At 37.4% G+C, this 19842-nt stretch overlaps 1 protein-coding gene across 1 annotated transcript in view; it reads right to left on the bottom strand.

Moving 5' to 3' along the window:
- LOC131045562 (beclin-1-like protein) overlaps positions 1 to 19842 on the bottom strand; it is a 61125-nt gene that overhangs the window by 23395 nt on the left and 17888 nt on the right. The window contains exons 3-5 of the mRNA XM_057979155.2: positions 16813 to 16983; positions 16579 to 16703; positions 1307 to 1355 (exon numbers count right to left, since the gene is read on the bottom strand). Of these exons, the coding sequence (XP_057835138.2) occupies positions 1307 to 1355; positions 16579 to 16703; positions 16813 to 16983 (345 nt within the window). The remainder of the gene's footprint in view (positions 1 to 1306; positions 1356 to 16578; positions 16704 to 16812; positions 16984 to 19842) is intronic.

Below are 19842 nucleotides of genomic sequence, written 5' to 3' on the forward strand. Positions count from 1 at the left end.
TTCCAAACCTTTGCGACCTGCTTATTCACTTCCACACACAGAGTTAAGGTCATCTTATTATGTTGCTATTTTTATCTTCATTGCTGCCTTTTCACGTGAATCACTGTCCATTGGCAATTACCGTTTTCATTACCTTGTAATTGTTGCTCCTTGCTTCATGTATAATCACTCTGCTTTTCACACACATACCTGGGCGAATTGATCTTACGTATACATGTGTTTATAATCATCGCTACATGAGATCCATAGTCTCGTAGAGTATAGTTGCTATTTTTTTATATATATTAATTGCTGCTCTGTTAATTTCGACCCCTTTATATGAATCTCTACTATGTATAATAGATGCTCTCCTTATCGCTTCTTTATGGAGTCATAGTCCTTTTCTATTGTCTGATATGATGATCTAATGTAGTTACTTGACATCAATGACAGATCTTTTCCATACAATAATGAATCCCTTTGACATCAATGACAACTATTCCAGCAAGCTGCTTAAGACAAACCTATAAATACTCCCGGTTTCCTCCTCTATGTAAATCAACCACAATAAACTATTTCTCTAACTCTAGGCAATGTGCTGGGGAACTGTCTGTTTACAGCAATTCATGCATATTACCCTGAAGAGTGATAATCTGAACCCTCTCAATATGAACATCAGATCAATAAAGAATTTCAGAGTTAATGAAGCATCAAATGGACCCATCTTTGAAAGGAGATACTGGAAGTGCAATTGAACTTTGAAGGAACGGACACTTGAGAGAAGGAATTGATGCAATGTCCCCTGCAAAGTAAGAAGAAGGGGTAATAAAGTTTATGTGAGGTAGGACATATATGATGTGAAATCGTTCCATTTTTGCATCTCAAGCATGATACTTGGGTGTGGCCAGTCAGACATTGTTATCAAAAGTAGAACATCATTGGCAGTTGAAAGTAACACTATCTTGAAGGTTCTGCAAGTCTTAAAGAAAAAGGATGGGCAGCTGAAAAGCTGACTACCTTCTCAGTTTTCATGCTCGCCCTAGAGATAAAGAACAATGATGGGAAAAGTGTTAACTGATTATAACTTATTTTGCATGTTGTAGTTGGTTTAAACAAATAAGTTCACTGTGTCATATCAGCCTGGTAAAGCTGAAAAAGGAAACTGACTAGTGATAAAAAAATGGCTGATATACAAAGGAATTTAAATAATTTTCTTCACCTTATTGTAAATAAATGGATTTGTGTTGGACAACTATGAAAACCAATTTCAATAGGCTCCTAAATACCAAAAGATTGAAGTGATAAAAGACCTGCATTGTGTTTATACCTGGTGATTAATGAGTTCCAGCCTGAAATTATTGAAGCCGTGCCAAAACCTGCAAAATTAACTAAAGTGAGACTTATTTATACTTTTTGATAAAAAACAAATTCATAAATTTAAAAGGAAGGAATCTTTTCATCAGCCCAGGCCATGGCCATAGCAAAAATGCAGGGACATTGGTGGTTTTCTTTAGGCATAAATTTCATCATTGCATTATATATTTCCATAAGCACACTTCATAAAAACTATGTACATAGCACCATAAAAAGTGTGATTACAAGCAACCCTTACATAAGACCATAACTGATTCTAACGCTACATCTATGATTCTTACACTTCAACCACTATTTTATCCATAACATGGTTGAGAAACTTAGACTCAGCAATAACCCACAATTTTTGCAAACATCAAAACAAACATAAATTTGTAAATATATACCTCAAAATCATGCGCATTATTGAATTTATGGAACATATCACTGCTTAACTATCACAGACCAAAAACTGAGTTTGATACATATCAAATTCAAGTTTCAATATAAATTAAAAATACAAATTATTAATTTGTTCTAAAAATAAAGCTCATAACAGTCTGCTGCCATTGGGTGGGTATCCTTGAACTGGATGGTTAACTATATCATCTTCAACAGAAGCCTTAAAAGAAGCTTCAGCCATAGGGTCATGCTATGAATGCAATGAATCTCCCACTAATGGCTTGCCACCCTTTCCTTCTGCCCTGTCAAATGCTGCCACTTCTGCTTTCCATTGTGCTGCCTCCTCTCTGAAGTAGCCAACTCAATATCAATGAAAAACATATCCACATCCTTTGCAACTCAATCTGAATATGGGTAAATGTCATCAAGGTCAAGTGTCAATAATGGCATTGAAATAATCCCAAATAAATGCTGATAAGAACTGATTTGTTGTTCTCCAACGCCTGCAATGTGAAACTCCCCTGCTCCAACATTACTGCTAAAAACGCTCTCTCCAAAATCACATTATGAAACCTCAGGCAACTTTCATGGCAAGCTTTGGGTGAAAAAAATTGATTACTTCGCTATAAGTTTTTAAGCAAAATGCCCACAAACCAGTTTGACTCCCAAGTGTTACAAGCAATTGATTGATTTTTCAACTATGATCAATAAAACCAAAATAAATCCCCCAGACATAAAATCATTAGCAATAATAATTTATTTTCAAAAAAGTGTTGGAAAATCATCATTATTTTAAGTTAAAAAATAACCCCACATTTCACCCAAGATCTCACAAACAAAAATCAGAACTGAAACAGTGTCGTTTGTTAGCAAATTTCAGATTTAAGAAATATATCAAATATATCTTGCATTTTGGAACAAGTTTTAAACTATTTCCCTCAAAACTAAAAATATATCTGAAAGTCAAGTTTGAGAACAGAGAAATAAATTGAGTTATATGTAATTTACCCACCATTTCTTTAGTGATTTTATTCCCTATTAGAATAAAAAATTCACCGAGCAACAAAAGAAACACATAAAATCAAAAGAGCAGAAGAAAATAGCATCCAGACTTAAATCTCTACATTGCAAGTATCCTCACTTTCAAGCATGTAAAGAGAGAAGTTTGAGAATACAACATACCAAATAGGTATAAGAAAACAGAGAGACTGTAAAAGTATTTCATAAATTGGGTAAACACAAAACAATAAAATAAATAATAAATGAAAAAAGGTGTGAAAGAAAGTGACTAATTATAAAGATAGGAAGTGCATAGGTAGGGACACATCCCTACAAGATTGCAATCCGTGACTAACCAGATATATAACCAATTCTGTTGAATTTCATTACAATACTAGGATCACAAGAAGATGACCATGCACAGCAATCATAGGGTCTGCTCGATTAACCACGGGCAATGATTTGGACAATTGTTGCCCTCCCAACCTGTTGTGACGTTCTCACACATCGCCCCATTGCAAATGGGGACCCTTGTTTTTTTTGCTTTTTAGGGTTTGTTTTTTAGGTCTTTTAGGGTTTTGTCAGTTGGCTTTTGCATTTTTGAGTGTTGTCAGGGAGATCAATAGGATAGCAGGTCCTGCTGGAAGAAAGTCCTGATCCTGAAATTGGCTAAGTCTGAATGTCCTGATCCTGAAATTTGACGAAGTCTGGAAACTAAAAAACCTCAAAAAACTAGATTTTGCAATATAACTCCTGGAGGTCTGAAACCACTCTCAAACAAATGTTATATTCCATAAAAATTATCCTGATAGAGAGTTCAAAAAGTCAAATTTTGCTCCTGTCCTTCACTGAGGATCCAGAGCGAATTTCGCTCCTGTCCCTCTCCAAGGGACCAAGGCAAAGCGCTCCTGTCCCTCACCAAGGGACCAGGGCGAAAAGGCTTATTTGAGCCATTCCTGGCCTTGTTTGGTCAAATTGAAACATCAAAGACACAATGAAGGACGAAATGAGCATGATAGAGCATCCAGACTTGACAATGAAATGATGAAGTTTTTTGCCTAGAAGGTCAAATTCGCTCCTGTCCCTCACTGAAGGACCAGAGCGCTTTTCTTTATATGCACAATTTTAGACCTTTTTTGGACATTAACTTTTATTCATAGCATGAAGTAAGGTGAAATCTTCCCTAGCAAAGGAAATTTGAGATGAAAATTGTAGTGATTTGGCCTTGAGGACAAAAATCGCTCCTGTCCCTCACTGAAGGACCGGAGCTTGAGTTCCAAATTTGCATTATCCTCGCAAGATTTAAGTGATTTCGCGATTTGAAGAGGTCAAAAGAAGTATGTTTTGCCCGTTGAATATAACTTGAATAGGCCACAAAGGAGAGAATCAACCCAAGTTGCACTAGGCGCTCCTGTCCCTCTCCAAGGGACCAGAGCGATTTTCTCACAAGACAAACTTCGGGCAAAGGCAAAGCAAGTTTTATGTTTGAGATGAATGAAAAGGGGCGTGATTGGTACAATGAAGATAATTTCGAAGGCTAGCAAAACACAAGTAAGCTCATAGTTGCAAAATCGCTCCTGTCCCTCTCCAAGGGACCAGAGCGAAATCTTCAAAATGCCTAAGTGCCTAACATTTTGAAATGCTATTTCTTGTTGCCAGGACTCTCAAGATGAAGTGGGGAGTGATGTTCTACGTCTAGAAAGTAATTCAAGGTTGCTATGATCAAGAGTTTGTGCAATGAACCAAAAGTCGCTCATGTCCCTCACCAAGGGACCAGGGCGAAAATGCCTTAAGGCAAGCTCCTTCCAAAGATCACATGAATTGAACTTAAAGTTCCAGATAAAATGCCATTTTGAACGTCAAGGATGAGGTTTTGAACGTAAAAAATGAAGGATGGAGGACAAAAATGCAGGAGCGCTCCTGTCCCTCTCCAAGGGACCAGAGCGAAGTTATCAAAATTCATTATTTTTTGCCTTATTTTAGCAAATCGCACTAGATGCCAAGTTCGCCAAAAAACTTCGAAATATTTTTAAAAATTCTAATTAAATTGGCATTTAATGAAAATCGCATAGCATTTTATAATTAATTTTGAGCCTTGGAAAATCGTTTTTTTAAATTAATTGAGGCATTTCGAAATTAATTATTATTAATTTAAAAATTTAAAAGAAGAGCACTTGAGGTATCATTCTTTATTGCTTAATTAAGTCAGCCTCTTCCTTTTTAGTTTTATTTATTTTTTGGCCTATTTTCATCAAGTCGGCCTATGGGGAGGTGAAATGGTGAGCACTCTATATATTTGAGGTGTGTTTTTCATTATTCAAATCATTCACTCATTGTTTCAAGTGCGATTTAGAGAAGCAAGGAAGGAGGTGCGAAATCTAGCTTGTGTGGAGCGAATTTCTACCAAGTGTGGAGACTAAGGAAGGCAAAATTCATCTTGAAGGCTATTGGAGAGGTGTATTTCTTGCTAGATTGGAGGATAAATTCCAGATGTTTTGAAGGTGTTGAAGGCTAGAGGTGGTGGAGTTGATGCTTGTGAAGACTAAAGGGGGAGCATTTTGCTAAAGGGAGTCTTGATCTACATTTTGCCTAGCGGATTCTCCTATTTTTGCATCATTTTTTTTAGAATTAATTCCCAAGTGGAGGTATGGCGTAATCACCTTGGCACCATTTTTGAAGATTTAAATTTTGCTTTGAAAATCCTAAATTAGGAAATGATAACTCAAGATTTATCATGAAGTTTCCTAATTAAAATCTTGAATCTTCCTTTTAAAGTTTAATTTTTAGATTTCAAGATATATTACTAATTTTGAAATGTTGTGTAGGTATCAGGATGGCGACTCCCAAGCTCGAAAGATCTACAAGTCGGAAGACTCTCCTCAAGGAAAATCAAGCCAGATCAAGGACAATCAAGCAAGGACAAGGACGACCTTCTTCAATCCAATCTAGCATCGACAAGGGCGACCTCTTCCAATCCAGCATTCCAAGGCGAGGTACATCATCATCCTGCACATCAAGGACACAAGAAGTCAGAGCAAGGGTTCGTTGAAGAAGCAGATAGTTCCAGATGAATTAATTAAAGCTAGCTTCTCAACAACATCAAGTTGAATATTTACCAAGTTACAAGTGTCAGACGAGGTGGCATCCTAGTCATCACTTCTCCAGTCAGTGTGGTCCACCTCAGCATTTCCAGATTCAATGTACCTAACTCATGGAAGGTGGCACAAACTCCGATGTACCTACCCCAGCTATCCATTGGTGGAATTTTCTGGAGAGGACATGTGTCCAAGCAATACAATTTTATCATTGGTCAAGCATTAAATGTTATGTAATGGTTGTAACAAACCCTAATTAGGGTTTTCATTGTTGAATCTTGGCCATTGATCTCGAATTGATCTAAGCCATCGAATTGTATTGAGGGCACTATATAAGCCCTAGCATTTCATTTTGTAATATATAGTTAGAATATAGTTGGAAGCAATTAGAAGACAGATAGAGAGTAGTTAGAAGGTGATTAGCTAGTTGATAGAATAGCAATTAGAGTAGAGTAGAGAGAGAAGGCAAAGATTGTTGCCAAGATGTTGTTGTAAAAGACTTGTAACTTCATTGAAGAAATGGTGAAATTTATGGGTCGATTCGACAATTTGCATGGTCTCTATACTTCTCGTGTTTGATTTTATGATTAGATGAGTGGAAGAAATGTGCTTGATTGATGGTGGAATTCGTATATCCATACTACTAGCAGTTTGTTGATTGCAGACTTGCCTTGTGTAGTCAACTGGAATCATTCAGCTTAAGCCTAACTTCAATTATCGCTTCTTCATTGATATGCATCAACCTGATGGTGTCTATGCCTGCAGTGATGATTTGAACATCATAAAGCTTTCCTTCGAAGATCGCACTAACCTTGTGGAGATGGTCCTGGGATGTCAAAACAAGACTTAGTTAGAATTTCATTAAAGATCATTCATTGCTCCTACATTCTTAGTATTAGAATTAGATCCTTTCTTCACCCTCCTCTTTTTTTTCCTTTTTTCAAATCAAAGCTAGTAAGAGCCTGTGTTCCAGGAATATTCAAAGCAGATCAGACGTTCAATCATCAAATGTAAGTCCCCTTGTGATTCCAGCAAATCACATCATACCACAAAGAGCTTATCCACACGTAGAGACCCTACATACAAGAACCTTGAAGTCATCCCGATTGATCCTTTTTCACGACATCTTTAGCATTCGGAGGCTTTATTCAAGAGAGGATAAGGTACCTTTAGGTATTTTATTCTGTGTTTGATAGTGTACAAAATACACGTCAACACAACCATAGACGATATATATGGCTATCGTCTCCCCCGAGCACGAAATTATCTCTCTCTATATATATATCAAATATGAACAGCAAGATGCTTTTACAATGATCATGTACAAAGGCCAATGTGAATCGCTTCACTCCTTGAAGTTATATGCTCAGATCAATTTACAATGCACAGCTGTGTATGCAGTATGCACTGCATTAATGTGTCCAACCTATGAAGAATGTGTTTGATCAGCCAAGGAAGAATACGATCTAGCAAGTATTGTATTCGCTCTCCCAAAGAATGATTTCGCTGATGATTATTTAATTCGGTCTGAGATATATGAAAGTCGATCTGCTATGGAAGTTGATCTGTTGTGGATGATGAACGAACTTGCTGATGATAAACACGAACTGCATATAGGAAATCTTCCACACCATTGGAGTATGTTCCAAAATTCACCAAATGAAAGAGGTAGCATCCCTCTTATACACGCCACGGTGACTCTTCATGAAGAGTCGTCTTCTTCAAGAGCAATGTGATCCTTCATCAAGGGGTGGCGGACAATATCAATGAGGAGACATGTCTAATCATGGGTGACGGGTGTGTGTCTTAACCGATGCTTAGTTAAGGACTTAAAAACAAAACCACTTCATAACATATATTACCCGCTTTCTCTAGAGTATACACAGGTTCATGATTGTCTAAGGCTGATAGGCCAATTAGACAATAATGTTTTCTATGTGGACCAAGGGAAGGATCTGACCATAGCTATAACTTCAACACTCCCTCTTAGCTAGCGAGGAATCCTTCTAGATGTCTATAAGTCACATCACCTCATTGTGATGACTAACACAATGACTACACTCATGTGTATGAAAGAAGCTTATCATCTCATTGTGATAGCATATCACCTCATCATAATGTTTGACCACAATTTCTACTCCCATATGTGGAAAGGAAAGATATCACCTCACCGTGATATCAACCATCATGGCTTATCCATACATATCACCACACGTGATATCCACCATTATGGCTTATATATAGATATCTCCTCACGTAATATCCACCATTATGGCTTATCCATAGATATCACCTCACGAGATATCAACCATTATTGTGAGATCGTTACCTCACAATGATGGTAAGATGCACAAGTGTTCATCATTGTGAGATTGTCACCTCACAATGATATTCAACATGGCTCATCCAGAGGGTAAACACACAAGTACAAGATGATCACACTGGACTCTCTCACGTGGTGTTGTCATCGTGTCACACACATGACATCTACCATGAACCATATCAAAGGGTGGAGATGAGGGCTTACACCTCAAGTCTCTCTCAAGGAGAAATGCTTTAACAAGAGTGTACACTTTAAACGTCTTTGAAGATAAGAATACATTAGTATATATATTAAAAAAATATAAACAAATCAATGAAGCTGAGACTCCATCTCGGCTAGGGCTTCACTCTCCACCATACCAAGCTTACCTCGAAAGTACACAAACTTTACTCTAGAGAGAGGCTTGGTGAGAATGTTTGTTGTTTGCTCATCAATACTAATGTATCTCAATTGAATAGCATTCCTTTCCACCATGTCTCTAACATAGTGATACTTGATCTCCACATGCTTCGTTCTGTCATGAAATATAGGATTGACAGAAAGCTTTACACAACTTTGATTATCACAATGGATAATTGTAGGTTCTAAGGATTGTCCAAACAATCTTGCAAGAAGCTTCCGAAGCCACACTACTTCTCATGCTACTGAAGACTGTTTTCTGCTGCACCAAGAAATCATAGCTGAACCCAAACTAAAACAACAACCAAAGGTGCTCTTCTGATCAGTGACACATCCTACCCAATCGAGATCAGTATATCATGCAGCTTCAAGTTCATATCAGAAGAATATCTCAGGCCATATCCAACTATGCCACGTAAGTACCTCAGCACATGCTTTGCTGCAACCCAATGAATCTGTCTTGGTTCACACATGAACTGACTGAGAGTACTTAATACAAAGTAGATATGTGGTTAGGTATTGACCAAATACATCGGTGATCTAATCAATTGACAATACATAGTCGGATCTACCAGATCTGAATTGGAAGCTGACTCACTCAACTTCTCCAGATTATATATCCATCATTGTAGACATGGACTTACAGTCCATCATGCCAAATCTCTTCAGGATGACTATAGTGTACTTCCCCCGACTCAAGAAGATCTCATGCGGTCTCTGCCAAACTTCCAGTCCCAGGAAGTAGTGTATAAGGCCAAGATCTCAAATTTAGAGGCTAACTCCCTCTGACACTGAGTGACGAGCTTCTCTGCCCCAGTGAGAAATAAGTCATCAACATGAAGGACCAAAATCAACACCTCTCTATCAACCACCTTTATGTTTACACCATCAATCTTGGTGAATCCCATGCTCACCGAGTATTCATCTATCCAGGAATATCACAACCTAGGTGACAACATAAAACCTTCCAGCCTGATCACTAGAGAAACCATCTCGACATGGTCCACTCCCTCTGAACAAATATGACCAAGATCCTCAGAAGTCAATTGAAGTAGATCCTCTAGTTGCTCCCTCTGTCACAGAAGCATACCTTGCTGGCATACTTCCAATAATGGAAGACATATTGCTTCAAGAGACTCCCATGTCTCTGACTATCTCAAGTTCTCAACTCATAACATCATCTGGCATAATCCACACATGGTTATATGTGCTGGATTCAAGACCACCTTAAACCTACTGTCACAGCTCGGCAAGGAACTCTTAACACTCATGTCAAGTGCACAACTTTTGTAAGTGCACTCGTGCTCTTAGAAAGATCTGTAGCCATCTTTCTCAAGACAAGCACAGCGGCAAGTTTCTGATGTCATAGCTATCATAAGCAGATATCATCGCTTGGGTTGAGCATCCCGACAAGCTGTATAGGCCTCCCTCTCAAATCATCAATCTCATAAGATCCAGCCCTGCACAAATGCCTCGGCAAGATTCCTAATGCATCATACTTCTTTTCTTGCAAAACCCATTCCGAGGGCCAAGGAAAAGAACAAAAGCATAACGAGGCAAATAACTCTTATCGTACATATAGGAATACAAATGAGAGGCTGACTACGACAAGCAAAAAACTCAAGAGATAATAATCAAGATAAATACTTATCTCATTATCCAAGCTCCATCTGGCTTTGGATAAACTTGCAACCCTTTCAAGTAGCATAACATCAAGCCAGCCTTAACTACGAAGGTCTTCAAGTGTCCCCTGCAATCACACATACACTTGTAATAATCTGCTGTTAACCATAGCTCATAACAAAAAAATGGTAATGATAAATTAGATGTCTTAAATAGTATGTAATCATAGCTAAGGGCTACATGACTCAACCTTACACATGGGCAGTTCTAGTCTCATGAACAAGAAGGCAACCATTAGTCCAATGCATACAATAGACAAATAACATGAGCATAAGCAATGCACCATATACTATGAGATAAATGTGGTAGTAGGGAGAAGACTTATCTGATCAGTTTGGTCCTATCATCCAATGAAGGTCCTAATCTCGTATTTCAGTTGCCATTGACAGATGCAAATCTGCAAAGTTTCCAAGGCTGAAGATGGAAATGTCACTTCTATGAAGAGAATCATCAAAGTCTCGCTGGAAAGAAGTGGCCCCAACTTCCTTCTCATTATTCTTGGCATCGTCCTCAATTAACCTATATCCAAGAATCTCTCTCTACTCGATCTAAAGATGAACTCTATCCCCTATCATATCATTCCACTCTTAAGCTCAAGCTCCTCCTCAAGACAGAGGGGATACACTAATTGTGGCAATGGCTCTTCAAGAACCTGCTCTGATACCATGTTGAATTTCATTACAATACTAGGATCACAAGAAGAAGACCATGCACAGTAATCATAGGGTGTGCTCGATTAACCACGGGCAATGATTTGGATCATTGTTGCCCTCCCAACCAAAGACAATATATATGGCTATTGTCTCCCCCGAGCATGAAATTATCTCCCTCTCTCTATATATATATATATCAAATATGAATAGCAAGATGCTTTTACAATGATCAAGTACAAAGGCCAATGTGAATCGCTTCACTCCTTGAAGCTATATGCTCAGATCAATTTACAATGCACAGCTGTGTATGCAGTCCGCACTACATTAATGTATCCAACCTATGAAGAATGTGTTCGATCAGCCAAGGAAGAATACGATCTGCCAAGTAGTGCATTCACTCTGCCAAGGAATGATTTCGCTGATGATAATTTAATTCGATCTAAGATATATTAATGTTGATCTGCTATGGAAGTCAATCTGCTGTGAATGATGAACAAACTTGCTGATGATAAACACAAACTACACATAGGAAATCTTCCACACCATTGGAGTATGTTCCAAAATTCACCAAATGAAAGAGGTAGCATCCCTCTTATACACACCACGGTGACTCTTCATGAAGAGTCGGCTTCTTCAAGAGCAACGTTATCCTTCATCAAGGGGTGGCGGACAATATCAATGAGGAGACGTGTCTAACCATGGGTGGCGGGTGTGTGTCTTAACTGATGCTTAGTTAAGGACTTAAAAACAAAACCGCTTCATAATGTATATTACCCGCTTTCTCTAGAGTATACATGGGTTCATGATTGTCTAAGGCCGATAGGCCAATTAGACAATCATGTTTGCTATGTCGGCCAAGGGAAGGATCCGACCATAGCTATAACTTCAACAAAGTCTGCTGGCTTATATAGCTTGGAAGGTGATATTACATGTTGAAGATAAACTTGGATATCAAAGAACAGAATCATTTAGTGATATTGTTGATTAGAGGCATGCATTTTTTAATGTTTTATCTTCAATTTTCTATCATCTCCTCCATTACTAAGGTGAACAATTTGGACCAATTTCTATGATATCACCTATGCCACAAAAACATCCACTCAAAAGAGCTTTTAGATACCAAAAAAGAAATTTTATGCCAAGTAATGTGAAGTTATCCATGACCAAGGGATTTATTGGTCTTTATGCAAGTTTGAAAGCATGACTTGTGGCAAAACAAACAAACTAAAATATAGGATTATGTCATTGAGAGTAAGCATCTCATTCACAACTTCTTGCTTGATCAATTTTTGGGTAAACCAACATCCAAATAAGAAAGAAACTGATTTTTTTTAAACAAGAAGAGAATGAGATATCTTTATCAATATTAAACTATATTCCACTAAGGTTCCTTCTGAGCAGAAGACAGAAACATTGGAGCACAAAGAGGGAAGGATATTTGAATGGTGAAAAATGCATGGAGATTAAAATGGGTATATGTAGGATTGATGCAGAGGAGTCCAGGACACCCAACAAAGGAGCATCGATGTTACATACTATATTTACCCATCATTAGATGTTCGGTTACATCCAACACATTTCGTAAAATATCTAATTAATTTGTTTAACCCTAATTACACTTTAACGATGCCTCTAATTTATTTATATAGTGAGCTATACTAGATATTACAAACTAGTTAGTCTAAATGGACATCATTTGCAACACATTAAGAGCCAAAGAAGGAATTCGGATAAGACGTATGAACACCATTTAGTTATCACTGTAGGTCATAAGATATGATAACTACCATGCATCTCAAGATTCAGTTCATTTGTGTAGTCCTAAAATGTCTAGGCTGTGCAACTTCTGCAGCCCCTCAATTCTATCACTAATGAGCATCACCATCTCTGAAAACATAGGTCAGTAGAATTGTTCGGAGACTAGAGAAACAATAAGGCCTCATGAAAAGACATGATCTCCTCCTTCGAAGACACTCTATCCCCATCAGGTGCACTCTAAATACATATAGTGCTACTCTTTTCATATAATTTGCTTATACCACTGAACAAGGTACTTGTTGTTTTTTAGATAATAAGCATGTCATATTTGTACCAAAGTTGTAAAATATTAAACAAGGGGCATCTATACGGTTGTAAAAATCATTTGTGCCCATATCTAGTTTAGGCTTATTATTTTGGGGGTTCTATAGTAAATGAAATTTTTCAAACAGGTTAGTAACTAACTGGAAATGCATATCATAGTTTTAAAAAGCAGCAGAAATAATTGCAATTTCTTGTGAGAAATCAGATATCAACCCAACAGCTTTTTGAAGCAGAAAATCACTAGATTTTCATTACAGCATGGTCAACAACTTTGACCACATAGATTCTTAAAAATACAAAAGGGTTGGCTAGCAGATGGTGCCAATATTTCTGAACTGAAAAAACATACTCGGCACTTGTCATTTCAATGGTTGTGTAATCTTTCCTTCTCAACATAGACCACATAGATTCTTAAAAATACAAAAGGGTTGGCTAGTAGATAGTGCCAATATTTCTGAACTGAAAAAACATACTCGGCACTTGTCATTTCAATGGTTGTGTAATCTTTCCTTCTCAACTTCAAGTAAACAAAAATGTTTACCAAATATAAGGGATGAGCTAACTTGTGTGCATACATTTTTGGGCCAATGTGCAACCAATTGCATGATCAGAAGCATTTGTGTCCGTAGAATTATTCATCCTATTTGCAAATAGTAAAATAACAAAATCAATGTGCCTATAAGTGTAACTCTGAGTTTAATGTATGCATTTTACTCTTCATCTCCCCATTCAAATGGAACTTTCTTTAATAGAAAATAGTCCAAACTCCAAAGGATGCGATACTTGACCAAAAGTTCAAATCAATCTTCAATAATAGTGAATATGCCGGGGTAAAGAAAGTTCTCTACCAGCATCCTGTGGTGGTTGCATCTCATATTTCAATGAGTGACAAGTTGACCCTACAAAAACTCACCATGACAAATTTCCTAGAAACTCAACAAGTTTGCAAAATATGCTAGTAGGATTAAGTCTATTCTTTGTCATATCATTGTAATCTCCCCAACTAGGAGATAGCCTATTTTCAAATAATTAAACACATCTCATCATACTTATTATATTTTATTATGCATTTGTTAGCTCTAGGGAACAATTAGCATACATCATACAAGGGATAATCAACATAGCCAGGTCTAATCCCTAATCAATCCTAATGATCAATCTTAGCAGAGATTGGGAAGTATCTTTGTTAAAGCACCAGAAAACCATCCTCCACAAGTAGTGCCTTTGTATGATGTAACATATGCCCATTCCACCGCAGGCCTTATCCATTGTCTTTGTATGATGTAGCACGTGCCCATTCCACCGCAGGCCTTATCCATTGCCATTGTATGATGTAGTACATGTCCATTCCACTGCAGGTCTTATCTACCTTGCGACGTATTAATACTGCCTTTCCCTAACAATTCCAACATTCAATCCTTCTTCGGGGCAATAGGAAAGATTAAAGATTAGGCTACCATATAACATGTATCTTTAGTCAGGTCATTTATAATAATCAGACGGAGTATATATATATAGAAGGAATCCTATATTATGTCACATTCCTATAACTTTAAGTCTTTATGTATTAAACAATCATAAGCAATAACATAATTCCGCTCTACACCTAGTAGTTCTGCTCTTGATGCCACTCCTCTGCAGCAGCCTGCTATTTTGCAACTGACCCCTCCTGTTCTGCAGCAGTCGGTTGCTGTCCCGCAGCAGCCTTCTACTGGCTCTACTGATGATTTCCATGCGGGATCCTTACCAATTGATTGTTCCCTTGATGGCAACAATGACATATCACTTGGACTATTGTTTGTCGCAAGCAGAAGGGGAAGTCCTCCCCGACCCCCAAGGCTTGGGTGTCCATAACCCTCCTTGAGTTGGGTCCGAGTTGTAAAAGGTCGGACAGGTCTTTTTCTTTTGTTCGACCTTGCTTGTTTCGGGCTTGCTCCGATGTGTTGTTTTTACTACCTATGGGATTTTCTTTTTGATAGTCTCTAACTATGTAAAGGGTCGGCGCCCTAGTTAACGCTGCTTTTTTAATCAAAAACATAATATGTATTATCAATGAACTAATAGGAATAGCATCCATTACGCTATATCAAGCATTCATAAACAACACAATAAGTATTCATTAAACTATGCATAGGGAACTCATCCCACAGACCCTAGTATATGATTGAATTTGCTGTGTATTCTTATTAATTATTTATGCTCTTTGGAAAGAGACACACCCTTTCACTGTTACCACCCTTTGAAAGTGTGCAACTCTTCATTATTTCTGCTCTTTGAAAGGGACACAGCCTTTCACAATCAGATCTACACTTCTCATTCCCAAATTATCCCCCCTTAAATGAAGTTCTCTTCTCCCTTTTATATCTCATGTTTGAGGGAGTCACAACTTTTCATTTCATGTCTTTTGACCATTCTTTAACTTAATTAAATTTTAATTATATTTAATTATATTCTTTTATATTTTAAAATAATTTTTTATATTTTAATTTTATTATTATTATTTATTATTAAATTCTATTTCAAAGTGGGGACATTACAATCATCTCTCTAGAGCAAGGAGCTTTTGTGAAATGGAAACAAATTTTGAATAGGAGCTTGGAAAGATGGAATTCAAAGCCTCTACTTCAAGGGGTATAAAAAATTTCTGAAACCTTGGTAATCATCTCTCACCTTTAGACACTAATTCAATTGTCAAATGGAAGAAATCTGTATGGAGTGGGCTTAAGAAGAGGTAACCGAGTGGGGTGATGGCCAGATGTCATCACTTTGAAAAGGAGAGGTCACAAAAACAAAGAGAAAAGAGGAAAATTGGAAGCCTATAGATCATTATGGAAGGGAAGACTCCCATATTTCAGATTAGGAGTAATAAATTCCTAGTGAGAGTTAAGCTCGTTAGAAAAGAGGGTCAAGAGGTTATAGTGTGGGTTTCTGAAGCAATTGGTGAGAATAAAATTATATAACTGAACTTGCTCATGAGGAAGAAGAGGATATTTACCAGGTGATGATGCTAAGGACAGAATGCATAATGCTTGGGGTGTTCTGAAGTGTGCCATAGGTAGAATTATGGGGAGAAGGATGGAAATAGTAGCCTTCCAACAAATGAGGAAAAGAATAATTATCCTAAGACTTCTACATATCATTTTTCTACTGATGTACAACTTTTAGCTTTGTTTCAAAGTAATAGGATGGCCATACACTGAGACCTGTCCATTTGGTACTATTTGTTCTTTTCCTTTTGAATGCTGGTGTTTGAGTTACTTGTCTTCTAATTGTAATTTTGTTGGGATTTCTCATCCTTCTTTTATTTCAATAAATTTAACCCTTATTGGAAAAGAAATAGCACTAAATACAAACCATATTTGAGTTACAAAATCACTGTAAGAATTTATAAAATAGCTATCTTTGTTTAAGAAAGGAGGCAACTATAATGTCTGATATTGTCAAGTTGATAATTCTGCAAACCAAGCTCTATAGCACATTTGAGCTTACATAACTGTTAATGATTTAGTCCAACACAGAGAATTAAAAATAATACTTATCTACATTGGCTCTTAGGTAAATTCGCTGAACATACCCATTGAGTACAGAAAAAAAGCTGGAGAAAGAGTACCTTTCTTCCAGTTCCTCAAATCGTTTAGATTTTATTTCCAGTTCCTGAAGCTGATTTGAGACATCCATGTTCTGTTTCTCAACTTCTTTTATTGCTGCTTCTAATTTCTTTTCTTCATCTTCAATCTTCATATAAGTGGAAAAAACCCATTTCATTGGAAGCAATATTACAAATTCCATGTTCAATAAATAGGACACCTACAAGAAATTGTGGAAGATAACTTTTGTTACACACCTTTGCTTTTTCTCGTAAGAAATCACTCTCACTAAGTCCATCAAGTGACCCTTCCTCCAGGCGCCCAAGACTTGCTTCATAGGCTTTAATATCCGTGGTAATATCTTCAAGTTCTTTATCAAGTTTTTCAGACATAACCCTCATGCATTCCAAACATAAAGGCTGATCAACCTGCAATTGAATATGTCCACTCAAAACTCTTCAGAAAAAGTTATTTCAATCAACGAAAGGTATACTCCTTAAGATTCATTCTGAATACTAAAATCAAATGACAAAATTAAATCAATTGTGATCCACAGAGTCCAGCAACACATCTAAACAGAGCAAGGTATCTAAACTAACCATTGCCAACATATAATACATAGAATTAAAGTTTGAAAAAAATCAGCATGCACATACACAATATTACAATGCACACTAAAACTCTCAAGAGAAAATGCACAACCATGCACTAGTGAAACAAAACAGGTCTCACCAAACAAAACAACAATAAGAATAAAAATGAAAGTAATTGTAACATACTTATAGATTCTATTTATGAAGAAGAAGAAAGGAAGCCAAGCAATAAGTTGAGGTCCTTCTCCATATTTGGAGGACGTGTTTTACTCCAACAATAACTGGTCAATTCATCACCATAAAAAATTGCATATATTGCATGCCAACTTATTGGTGAAAATTTCAACTTGGGGCACATGTTAGCCTTTCCGGAAGACCTCAATGACTAAAGGATTTTGATGAAGAATTTTACCTAACAAGTATCCTAATCTGTGCTGGTTTAGTTTTTTCTTCGTGTTCTTTTGTTTCTGTTCTTTTTGAACCCATCTATATTTTACAGAAAATATTTCCTTTTTTCACATTATTTTTCCTTGTCAGGAAAACAAAAAATGTATTTTTGTTACAAAAAACTGTTTTAAGCACAGAATTGAAGATGTTATAAAATATATGTTTAAGGAAAATAAACATATATGTACAACTCAGATTTAATGGCTCAGATCATAATCAACCCAGAAATAACAAGATTTAAACACCAAGTTCAGACCATATCTAGTGTAGTACAATTTCATCAGTCCCATTCCATGTACACCATTGTCATGTTCAGACCGAAGAATGCATATAAAATCAGTCTATTTCCCCTAGTGATCTACAGGATGGCAGATATTCCTACTTGTCTGAGATCTGTTCCAGTTGCACAAGATCCTTTATTGAATAAATCAGAACTGAGACAGTCAAACTTAGACCTTCCCTGTTAATGACCACGATCCATTCTTGTGACTTTGTGTCTGAGCTGCTTCTGCCCTAGTCTGTTTTCAATCTCCAAGTCCAAATGTTATGCAGCTCCCTCATTGAGCGCCAATGCTAATCTTTGCTCTGTTGAAGACAAAAGCAAAGAAAATTGTATTCTGCTCCAGCTGTAACTCGCTCTGAGTCCATGTCTGATCTCCTCAACTTCCTTGGGTGGCTCCTGTAGAGTAATATGGCTCAGACAGACCAGAACAAATATTGCAGCGTAGGTAACTGAATAAAATAATTGGAATCTTAAGCTGGTAAGGGCTACGTCCTATCAGGAGCAGACACTCAGGTTTTCATCTGAGTCTCTATTTGCATTTGTTTAATGCAGAGCGATGTACAACCTTTGATGCCTAAGCCTTCACATGAACCCTATAAAAACCAATCTTGTGCAAGTCAACCTCCAACGTAAACCAACCCAGGAGCGATTAATTTAAATCGGCCAGGATCAAGATTGATATATTTAATGATATTCACCCTAGTCAGCCCATTCAGTTATTTAATAATAATATTTACTAATTTATTCAAGGAAGAACAGCCGACTTAGCCCCTAATTGGGCACATCACAGTTCACCCATCCCAGATCTTGCACGTCCTCAAGCAACTTCAAACTTGGATATCCAGCTTCCACACCTTCCCACATTGCAACTTCAGTATCCTTAGCAGAGATTACCTCTATATAGTGTATCTGCCCCTTTCCCAAACACCTATGACCAGGTTGCCATGATTTTCTGCATGTGAAACATAGCTTTTTCCTTCACAACTCGTTCTTAGATACCTCCATTTGGCTTGGCTTGGCTTGGGAGGTGACATGCCCTTCTAGAAAGATTTCTTTGATTGCATAGTGATGCTTGCTTGGAGCTCAATTTGTCCTTAGTCATTGAATCTCCAAAACTCAAAGCCCTTTTGATGGTGTCTTGTAAAGAGCTTGGATCAAATACAGTAACTAACCCTTTATTAAGGGGCTCGGTCAGGCATTCCACAAAGAAGACTATAATAAGCCTCTTTTCTGATACATCAGAAATCGTTATTGCAAGCCTCTGAAATTCTACTACATAATCTTCCACCTTACCCTCCTGCTTCAGTTGTGCTAACTCTCTAAAATGAGTTTTTGGAACCTTCCTATCAAACCTTTCTATCAGCCTTTTAATAAAGTCCTCCAAGGCGGTGACTGGATCATACCCTTGTGTTGCAATGCCATGGTACCACCATTCCTAAGCACCTCCTTCAAAACGCAACGAGGCAAATTTGATAGCCTCTTATTCAAGAATTGGATTCAATGAGAAATATGTATCTAATTTCTGCAACCAAGCCCTCCTTTAGGAATTACCAACACCATCAAAAGTCGGAGTAGTGATTTTTCCCAAACGGTGTTGAATGTCTTTCCTCTCTTCACACCTTCTCCTCCTATGGGCATACTGGTTCAGGCCCCTACCTAGTTCTAATGCAGGGGTGCAGGGGGCTGGAAATCTACCGCCCCGGCCACTAAGACCATGAGGAATGATCTGCCCAATTGCTTTCTTCATTTCATAGAAGTCCCTGAAGGTCAAATCACTGCATATAGGGGCTTAAGGAATAGAATGCAATCATGAAATCTTGTCATGTCTTCCTCTGAATCAAGTTGTTCTTCCCCAATACCTACAACTGCTTCTTTGTCTAGAAATTCAGCCTTGAAGGTTATTGTACTTATTGTAGCTTTCCTACAACCAATTGAATCTTTTTCTCTACCAGAACTGCTGCCTT

Source organism: Cryptomeria japonica, chromosome 10 (assembly GCF_030272615.1).
Source record: "Cryptomeria japonica chromosome 10, Sugi_1.0, whole genome shotgun sequence".
NCBI lineage: Eukaryota > Viridiplantae > Streptophyta > Pinopsida > Cupressales > Cupressaceae > Cryptomeria > Cryptomeria japonica.